At 42.3% G+C, this 11,093-nt stretch overlaps 1 protein-coding gene across 2 annotated transcripts in view; it reads right to left on the bottom strand.

Moving 5' to 3' along the window:
• Positions 1-1,333: 1,333 nt before the first annotated feature.
• Positions 1,334-11,093, bottom strand: part of PHACTR1 (phosphatase and actin regulator 1) — a 396,039-nt gene continuing 386,279 nt past the window's right edge. The window contains exons 13-15 of one of the 2 annotated variants that reach the window (XM_040432504.1): positions 8,804-8,944; positions 6,762-6,838; positions 1,334-2,880 (exon numbers count right to left, since the gene is read on the bottom strand). In XM_040432504.1, the coding sequence (XP_040288438.1) occupies positions 2,865-2,880; positions 6,762-6,838; positions 8,804-8,944 (234 nt within the window). In that variant the 3' untranslated portion in view covers positions 1,334-2,864. The remainder of the gene's footprint in view (positions 2,881-6,761; positions 6,839-8,803; positions 8,945-11,093) is intronic. The other variant, XM_040432503.1, reaches the window with a different exon arrangement.

Below are 11,093 nucleotides of genomic sequence, written 5' to 3'. Positions count from 1 at the left end.
TTAAACTATAAAAAAAAATATTTTCAAACTTCAGCATCCCCACGATCATCTAATCAGTCAAGTGACAAATAGAGGCCGTGGCACTGGTCCACATGGTGAAGGACTACAGGGCAGACGAGTTTACGATATGCACAAGTATTGATTCTTGCGATCTATTGTATGCCTGTGTTGTGCATCATTCCGCCAATGCCGTGTTCTTTTGAAGAGGCTCTGTCACCCAGTTCAAGCCTACCCTACCAGGCATATAGCCTGGTAGGGCTGATGACACAGACAAAAAACATACCTTTATTTCTCATGTAGTAGGTCCGGTATGGCTGAAAAAGCAACTTTTAATGAGTAATTCGAGCACTTGGAGGCGGGCTTATGCCTTCCGAGCACTGCTTCTGCGACGCCCCCGTTCTTTGCTAATGCCGGCCTTCTGCAGTTAATCACACCCCCATGTCCTTTGATTGACATCGCTAAACCCGCCTGTCTAGCAATGATATTCCGCGCCTGCGCACTAGCTTCCATGATGGCGCGTGCACACTGGACGTACACACATACCGAAAAGGAAGGAACAGGTCCAGTGCGCACGCGCCGGCACGGAAGCGAGTGCGCAGGCGCGGGATATCAGCGCTAGACCGTCGGGTCTAGCACTGCCAATCAAAGGACATGAGGGCGTGATTAGGTGCAGAGAGGTAGGTAGTTTGTTTAGAATCCTCCTTAACTGCTTCATTACCAGAGTGTTTACCACCCTTTCTTACCAGGCCAATTTTTCAGTTTTAGCAATGGGCCTATCTAACTGCAAATAATTAATTTACATGTATTTGATATTATTTTTCATTAATCATATTAGACCTTTCTTTTGTACCATTAGCCACAGATATAATATTTAAAAAAAAGTAAGGAAAAACTGAAAATTATGAAAAAATTATTATATTTTCCTTTATCAATATTTTTTCTAACTATAAATAAATGATTTCAAGACAAAACTTTTCCAAATTTTCATATTTAAGAAAGCAAAAAGGAAAAAAAAATGTGTGTACATTTGTATATTTTACACAAACAAAGTCTGCTATACTATTGGCAAAACTAATCAATATATTTATTTTTTATGAACGAAATAGGGGGGGGGATTGTGTGCGTGTGTACAAAGTCTACTATACTACTGCTAAAACTAGCAAACCATGGCTATAACGGTTACATTTTTTATTTTTTATTTCTTTTATTTCACGTTTTCATTTCAAAAAAAAATTTTTTACAACTTATTTATTTTTAAATGCAAAACGTGAATTAACCCCTTTCTGCCACATATGCAGAAAGACCACTTCTGCTGGCCTTGGGCAAACTTACTGTGACGACAGCACATTCACAGCCATCTGCAGTGCCACAGGGTGCTGGCAAATCGCAGTGTAACCCGACAATTTTATACGTTGGGTTACAATTAACAACCTACCTCCATGACGTATATAGTCGTGCGGCGGTACATAAAAGGTTAAGATAAGTTGACAAGCAATTTGCAGCCTAGTGTAAAATGAGGAATAAACAAAAACCTACAAAAATGTCCTTGTACACCTAAAGTTTCCCATGTTTAGCGCAAATGAAATGTAATAGACCTGCTTCATGGTAGATTTTCCACAATTTTACAGTTTTCCAGAAAGATTAATAGATAGAAAAAGTAGATTTTGAAAAATATTCTTGTTTTATTTTTTTCTTCCTTTACAAGAAAACTCCATGTTAATATGGACAGGCTCAATCACTGGAGGCTTTTGACCTGGCATATTGGCAGAGTCTGTCTTTACAGTTCCTACTCTATACAGAACAGGCACAATATAATGACAACACGTTCCCAAAGACAAACACAATCAATATCTGCCTTTAGGAAAATAAGTTCTGGGATGGAATATGAAAGTAGGACTGACCATGTCCTCATCTGATGATCAATATCTGCCTTTAGGAAAATAAGTTTTGGGATGGAATATGAAAGCAGGACTGACCATGTCCTCTTCCCTGCTGATCCAGGACTGCAGAAAAAAAGAAATGTAATGAGCGGCCCATTCAACTGAAGATCTGTACATTGACTGGACGGATGATGAAATGCATGATGCCACCTGCACATGACCATGGATATAGAGAGGGCCACATACTGTAACTTTAGAGGCTTTAGTAGCCAAACAAATGAAACATGTCTTCCTTGAAATGGGTTGATGTTTCGGTATTCTTTTATTTTACTGACCCTGATTACTCTCTTAATGCATTAATAAAATGATGATTTTGGCGCCAAGGACCAGTTGCAAAGCTACATGATGCTGGTCATTCCAGCCCTGTTGTGTCTATAGTTAGATATTTCTGAAGGAGCACATTGAGTCACAACAGACTCAAAAAAACCAGAAAAATCAACCAGTCTCCAGTATGGAAGATGTGACAGTCAACTGGGAATGCTTCACAAAGGAGAAGTAGTGCAAGTCTCTCTTTGTTGCTCATAAAGCCCACATCAATTTGGCTGAAAGGCTTGAAGCTGGACTGGCATAAGTTTTACAGGTCTCCTTAATCCACTCATGCCCCAGATCTTCCATATGAGCTACAGCTTAAGACTGAGACGCAAGATGCTGACACCCGAAGACTTGAAGAACAGCTTCTGCTCATATGTACATACAGGACAGATCCAGACATGGGTGACGTTTTGCATTGCACAACGCTTCACATTTCTTAAGGTCTAGTGAAGATGGAAATCATCTATGAAGATTATGCAAATGCCGTTTTCTTCTTTTGGAAATACAAGGCAGTTCCAAAGATTTACATTGAAGTAGAAGACAAAATAAAATATCCCAGCACTTGTGGTTCCCTTTTTGAAAACAGTAAAGTATTCAAGTAGAACTTTAATGCTAGGGTCTGTGAAACCTGCAAGAGGGAGAGAAAGGGGGGGGTGTCACTGCTGAATCTCAGTTATAATTCTATAAGACAGAATAATGGAAATTTTCAATTTTTACATCTGTAAATAATATTAAACATCACATGCTGAAGTCAGAAGCTGACAATTCTACAAAGATGCTACTTATCTCTTCCTGCAGGAAAAGTTGCAGAGATCACACTTCCAGCCGCTGATTGACAGGTAGTGCTCCCTCTACTTTTAAAAGTGATTCTTTCGCAGCTGAAGCTGTATTATAACTTTCTGTGACCCAGCTGCAGCCGCACCAAATACACTACTCAGGTGCTGCAGACTTTTTTTTTTTCCTATAAAAGGGTGCTTGTGGAGATGAACTTCCCCCTTGGCTCTGTACACTAAGTTCAGCGTATGTTCCAGGAAAATCTCCTGTATGGGTCCACACCTGTTCCCGATATTGCTGAATGGATGCGGACCCATTTGCGGACGTGTGAATGGACCCTTAGGCCAGTTTCACATGAGCGCATTCGGCCTGAAAAACGCTCTGTGTGGGAGTAGTATTTCCCAGAGTGAACACTGCTCCTCTGAAGGGAACTCGCAACATCTTAATGATTTATGATGCAGTGAATTCCCAGGGATTTACTACTAGACGCATAATGCGAAGACTACAGTTCAATAAAACTGAAGTGAGACAGGAATTTTCAGCATCATGAATCATTATGATATTGCAAGTTCACTTCAGAGGAGCAGTGTTCAGTACGGGAAATACGCTTGTATGAAGCTAAAAGCATTGCTTACTACACTGTTCAATACCGCAAAAAAGAGGTAAACTTAAACATACTGTATCACTTAGGCTACTGTCACACAGCGTTTTTGCTGGATCCATCATGAATCGGCAATAACGCTTCCGTCACGATAATACAATTGTCTGCATGCGTTAGGAACAGATCCGGTTGTCTTATCTTTAAAATAGCCATGACGGATCAGTCTCCAAAACCATTGAAAGTCAATGGGGGAACGGATCAGTTTTCTATTGTGTCCGAGAAAACTGATCTGTCCCTATAGACTTAAATTGTGAGTCATGACGGATCCGTCTTGCTCCACATCCCAGGACGCACTCAAAAACGCATGCGCTTTTGTGTGCTTTATGGGAACGCAACCAAATAGAATGCATTCCATTTCATTTAGTTCAATTTTGTCCCCATTGACAACGAATGGGGACAAAACTGGAGCCTTTTCCTCCATTATTGAGATTCTATGACGGATCTCAATAGCAGAAATTGAAAACGCTGGTGTGAAAGTAGCCTTAAATGTATAACAAAAGGCCACTCCACGATAGGCTAGGCATATGTCTGGCTGGAAGGATTCCTTGTGCTGATGGGGGATCTAAATCATTGTGTAAGCATTGCCTTAAAAGGGTTTTCCAAGATATTTTTACTGATAACCTGTAATCTGTATCTGATCGGTGGGGTCCGACACCAGAGACCCCCATTGATCAGATGTTTTGAGAAGGCTCCTGTGAGCACCGCTGCCTTTTCGCAGCTTACAAAGCACAGCGTTGTATATTGTATAGCGGTTGTGCTTGGTATTGCAGCTCAGCCCCATTCACTAGGAAAAGCAAAAAGAAGGCAGCGCCGCTCACAGGAGCTGATCGGCAGAGGTCTCGGGTGTCGGACCGCCACCAATCAGATACAGATGACCAATCCAGAGGATAGGTCATCAGTAAAAAAAAAAATCTCAGAAAACCCCTTTAATCTTAAATAAGAAGTTCTGCAGCAGCTGAGCAGTGTACTATAAGAATAATTTACTAGTTGCAACTGCTGTTTTTACACTGCCCTCATCAGTTTCCGAAAAGGGAGTGTGGTGAGGGCAGAGAGTGGGTTGGTGCCATAGGACCCGCTACATTTATCATTGTTTATGCCAGAAGCTGGTTAAAATTATGACTGAAATCGAGACTAGCCATGAACTGCAGTAGATTTCAGTCTGTTTAGTTGGTCTTCAGTGTTAAAGGGGTATTCTGCTTACAATAAGTTATCCCCTATTGACAGTATTGGGGATAACTATCCCAGCGGAAGGACCCCCATCACATCACGAGAACAGATGCCCTGTACCCTGTGCAGCCCGCCTGAAATGGATGGAGCAGCTGGTCGTAAATTCGGACTGCAGCTCCGTAAAATTCTATAGGAGTGCTGGAGATAGCTGAACACAGCACTGAGCTCTCTCTGTGTTCTTAGAGATGAATGGAGTGGCAGTGCGCTTTTCCGACCAGCCGCTCTGTCCATTTCAGTGGAGCTGCACAGAGTATGAGGCCCCCGTTGTCATGATCGGTCGGGGTCCCAGCGGTAGGTCCCCTACTAATCTGATTATCCCACATCTAAGGGTGGATTTTCATGGGGCAGATTATCATGACTGAACGTTCCTGCAAACGCTCCTTCCCAACAATCGGCCCATGTAAAGGTGCAGCAGATCACCCCATGAACGAGTGAAACGCGTGTTTATTGGTGAAACTACCACGGAAGATTGGAGACTAAAATATATATATACTTTATTAATTCTACTAAAAAACGGGGGGATGTATCACAACACAAATTAGAAAAAAAAATTGCACAATCAGACATTATTGCTTGGTACTCCGACTGGAATGAATGTTTGCCCAAGTCGGATGAACTGGGTAGGTGGTATGGATAGGTTAACCTGAGAGACCTAATGGTCAGTATCTCACAAGTGCTGGAGTTTTAACAGCTAAACAAGGTCTGACCCTTCTGTATGTGTACCAAAAAAACCTCTCAAGGCTCCTAACCACCTGCCCACCACTTACTAAAGCTCCCACATGCAGCGTCGAGGGCTCAACGCGTTTCATCACAAAGGACTCATCAGGAGCAATTAACAAAGCAAAGTTCAAGAGCATGTAGTGGAAAACTAGCAAACGCTGCCACACTGGTATTGTGTGACAGAATCACCGGCGCTGTGGGTGAAACTGTCGTTAGTGCAGCAGATCCTGCTGTCTAAACATCGATCTGCTGCCCAGAAACAATGCAGCTGTATGAGGACGAGCAATCGCTATAGTGACCATTCATCCTCATACTGTGGAGGTGATCGCTGCATGTAAATGCAACTCCTTACCTCCACTGAGCGAACAGCTGACTGTCGGGAAGGAACGTTTCCTTCCCGTCAATCTGTTGCTCATATGCGCCTGTAAATGTGCCTTAACAGCCTTATAATTTACATGAGGTGGGACTATATACCATACATTTTTATATAAATAGTACAGAAATGCTGAGCGCTACTCCTTGAATGTCTAATATTATCCACATAGTTTTATAATAAAACATTACAAAAATTTTCATCATACTTTAATGAAAGTACAGTGCCACTTTGACCTAAGGAAGGGTCTTATTTGGAACACATACTTGTGAGCACTATTTTACAGTCTATATATTGATTACATCTAATGGAGTGAAGAAGCGGAAGATTTGTTGCAGAAATTACTGCGAATGAAAATCTGTTCCATTCATTGTAATGTGGTTGTCTTCAGGGAAATCGCATGGATTTCTAGAAGCCCCATTCAAGTGATAATTTTATGCAACAAATCTACTGCCGGTGAATAAACGCTAATACTGGCCATACCATTAGATAGCCATCTAACAGCTATTCATCCTGAAACCCCACCTCCATACACATGCACACTCAGCTTGGCTGAGCTTGCATGTGTTCTAAATGAGAAGAGTAGAGAGCCTCAGCCAGAGACCCCCAGATATATAATAGATGGTAGGTCAGTAGTGCCAAAATCCTGGTTCAGCCAACAGTAATCTGATTTGTATGACATTTTTAGCTTTCCATTCCATCATGATGCTAGAAGAACCATGAAGACTAGAAGAACCACAATATTTATACGCACCTTGTTAAATGCCTACTTAATTCATGAACCTCCATTTCTGTACTTTTAAATTCATTTAGCTCCTTTCGTATGGCTGCCTGTAACAGTAAGAGATGACAGGTGAAATTACATGCGATTCCTCTCTTGACAGTAAATTTATTGTTGAAACAACTATTCAATCTTGTGGAAGTAAGGCTATTTTCTCACCTCTGTTCCGGCAGACAAGAGGAGGATCGGCGGGACACAAACTGCAACATGCAGCGTTTTGTGTCTGGTCAGTTTTCGCTTGTCTGCCGGAATACGTACGGATCTCTGTCCAGACCCCATTGTACTTAATGGGGCCAGCGGACATTCCGTCTGCATCTGGCATTCAAACCAGCAATGTGAAAGTAGTCTAAAGCATAAAGGGGTTGTCCTGTCCTTTCCTTAAAGGGGTATTCCCATCTTCACTTTTCATACTTACCTTCGTTGAGCGCGACGTTCACTTCCTGGATTCGGCTGGGCTTGATTGACGTCTTCTCCCGGCCGGGCCGCGCTTGCGCAGAAGACGGAAGATTTTCTCCCGGCCGAGCCGTGCAATGTCCTGAACGCGCGTTCGTGGCTTTGTACTATACTGGCCAGGAAGAAGTCATCATGGTGCATGCGCGGTGGCGTGCGCGTTCAGGACATTGCCCGGCCAGGAGAAAATCTTCAGTCTTCTGCCCAAGCGCAGCCCGACAGGATTCGACCGGAGAGGTGGCCGTAACCAGGGGAGACTAAAGACAACGATCAGGTAAGAGGGGACTTATTTTCTCAAAAAAGGGTGGGAATTGGGTAATTAAATGTATTTACAAAAATGATCACTGTCAAATCATTAACAGATTTAACAGTGATCATTGAGATTGGAATACCCCCTTTAATATGGACCTGATGGAGAACAGCTGATAGCCATGGGTCCCCTAGCCAAAACCCTCAACAACCTGCTGCTACCTCCAGGAAAATCTGTAGACCACCACACATTTCACTAGGAGCGATGCAGAGTGAGTCGTTAAAGGGAACCTGTCATCAACTTTATGGTGACCTCACTGAGGACAGCATAAGTTAGTGACAGAAATGCTGATTTCAGCGGTGTCTCACTCATGATCTAAAAGTAAGTGGTTGCTGAGAACCAGCATCATAATCATTGTAGCACAGGGCTTGAAAAGAGTCACGGCAACCTGAGAAGAGTCCTGGTTATTCATAATCTGCTCTCCCCACCCATCTGCTGATGATTGGCAGTTCTCTTCTAGAGAGAAAGGGAGAAAACTAGGTAGAAGCCTGTCAGTCATCAGCAGGAGAGCAGGGATCCATGAATAACCTTGACTCTTCTCAGGTGCCCGTGACTCTTTTCCAGGCCTAGTCTGCAATAATTGTGATGTTGGTTCTCGGCAACCGCTTACTTTTAACTTATTAATGACAGATCGCTGAAATCAACTTGCCTGTCTCTACTTTATTCTGCCGTTAGTATGGACAGCATAAAGTTGATGACCGGTTCCCTTTAAATCAGCTTTCAGACCTGGCTATCGGAGGCAGGAAGTGGTGATGACATCGTTCTATGATGTACAAATGTCCCAAACTCACAGCATCATAGGGATCAAATCGGTTACACCCGTAATACATGTAACACAGGAAGATATGTCTGGCATATTCTTGTGTGCATCCGGCCTTTGGTACCTACACAAGGGTGATGGTAAGCGAACAGAATATCGGCACAAATTTCAGTGTGGATTTCTGTGAATTTTAGCACCTAAACCGCACCAAAAACGCGTATTCCGCATCGTGTGCAGATACCCTACAGTGGATGAGATCGTGCCCTCATCCAAGACATAAATGACCAGCTGACTGACTCTCTGTTTGGGTGGGCTGCTCTCATAGTGGGTAATCTATGTGATGTGAGAGAGAACAGTGGACGGATCTAAGAGTGGTGGTAGACACACTCTGTCACCCCGGAAAACCTACATGAACCTGGAAGGACTCTGTACTTTGTGACATAGTTTCTGTGACCCCTAGTCATTCTGTACAATTAATACCGGAGAGGTACGCACTTTATCAGCGGCTGTTAATCGAGTCCAAGGTTTGTCTGCCCTCCTGTCATAATCCTGTGCGTCTGCCACCTCCACATAATCACTGAAACGAATTAGGATTTTCTTCTCCCGCAGCTCCTCTACAGTAGGTCTCTGACTGAGCTGTGGACAGAAAATAAAATATAAACCTGTTATGGCACTCGATTTATATTAGAAGATTTTCCACATTATGAATTTTTCAATTTCAAATGATCATTGAAGCTCAGGATTACCATTACTGTAGTGTATATCGCCAGTGACGTGCTGTAACAGCGCCGCAAGAGGTACTTGGTTGAAAGAAATACAGGGGCAGACATAGTAATAGTAGCCCCTATTTCAGGGCATGCAGGTGCACATATCCTGGACACTTCACCTTCACTTTCAAACACAAAGTTACTTTTTTTAAACTCACTTTATTGAACAATAGAATTAAAACAAGTTACAAAATAAAATGAAATTGGGTTACATTACTTGAAGTGTTTATACTATATTCGTACATTTATTGTACATGATCGTATTTTACATGACTAGACACATACGACATGGATAGAAGGGCACATACACAAGGAAGGTAATGATGAAGTTACAGAGGTGGTTTTTATTTATACGTCTTATTTAAGCTGAAGATAATGCATTATTCATGTATCGTGCTGAATATTGTGCAAGGGGAGATGAACACCACAGTCCGCATACCTTGTCGAACTTAGACCCATATGGTCTATGCTTATATTCATATGAAATGACGTTTACCAATGTTTTCTACTGGTTAAGTGACGGATTTCTCTCTCCCATCCATCTTATGGCAATGGCTTTCCTTGCCAAGAATAGTGATACTCGAAGGATATTCTGATATAATGGGAGTATACTGCATCGTCTAATATACCGAATAGACATATCTTAGGGTGAGTGTCAATCGGCTAGGAAACAAGTGATTTCTGTCCAGAATGCTCTGATAATGGGGCGAGTCCACAGCAAATGCCAAAAGTCTGCACCATCCATGGCACAGAGATGGCATCTGGTGTGGGGTAGTCTATCCATCTTATGCAGCCTGACCGGTGAGAGGTAACTTTGATTGATAATACATAGCTGTATGAAACGATTATTAATCGCCGGGGACACATACATAGGCGATTCCAGCAATTCAGAAATGTCTTCATCCGACAAGTCAGGGACCAGTCCTCCATCTATCCAGCACCTTTAACTGTGTAGATTGTATTCTAGTTGTGATCAAATGAGTGTATATAACAGATATAATACCTCTAGGACCCTGTGACCTCAAAACTTCATTTAAAGGATATTTGGATATAGATATCGCGGTGCCAAGAAATTGGGCATTTAGCGCATTTCTGACCTGCAAGTAGCGATAGAAATCTGTACGGGTCATATGACATTTCGTTTGAAAGTGACTAAATGGATAAACCACATTGTCTTGGTATACATCCTTGAGGCAGCATATGTTATGTGTTTTCCAATATTGGGAGTCGGGGAAGGCAGACAAAATGGGAAAAATAGGCTTATCCCAAAGCGGCAGGTCATTCATCACATTTTTGAAATCATGTATACTGTTTGCAGCCGACCATACCTGTATGGCAACTCTATGAATGGGGAGTAATTTTCGTGGGAATAACTGCGGCCTCTCCAATACTGGCCATAAGGACCTTAGATTCACGTGGCAAGATGGGCCTCTGAATTCGGCATCTGCTCATATGACATGAGCCAGCTTTTCAGATAGCGCAGTTGCCCCGCTAGGTAATAAAGGTAGAGATCAGGTAAAGACATACCACACTGAGATCTGGGACGACAAAGGGTAGAGATGGAAAGCTTAGGTCTAGTAGAGCCCCATATAAAGGGTGATATAGAGGAGTTTAATTGTTGAAAAAACTCTTAGGGATAGTGTAAGGAGAGTGTTCCAGTATGTAGAAGCATTTAGGGAGAACCATCATTTTAATCAGATTTATGCGTCCTGCAACTGATAGGGAGAGTGATCCCCATACTCAAAACTTATCTTTACAATAGTTTAGAAGCGGGTGTATATTCAAGGAGTGAAAGGTATCAGAATCTTTGGAGATGACAATACCTAGGTATTTGAATTGGTGAACTGTGGGTAGTTCGTGGATAGTTCCTTGCCAGTCTATATTATATAGTGGAAAGAATGAGGATTTCGACCAATTGATGCACAAACCTGAATATTGCCCAAAATCATTGATAAGCGTCATGGCTCGAGGTAGTGTTTCTTCCACATTGGACATAAATAGTACCATGTCCGGCATAC

Source organism: Bufo bufo, chromosome 5, assembly GCF_905171765.1.
Source record: "Bufo bufo chromosome 5, aBufBuf1.1, whole genome shotgun sequence".
Taxonomy (NCBI): Eukaryota; Metazoa; Chordata; class Amphibia; order Anura; family Bufonidae; genus Bufo; species Bufo bufo.
The sequence above is the reverse complement of the archived record's forward strand: the minus strand, read 5'-3'. Positions and strand labels throughout refer to the sequence as shown.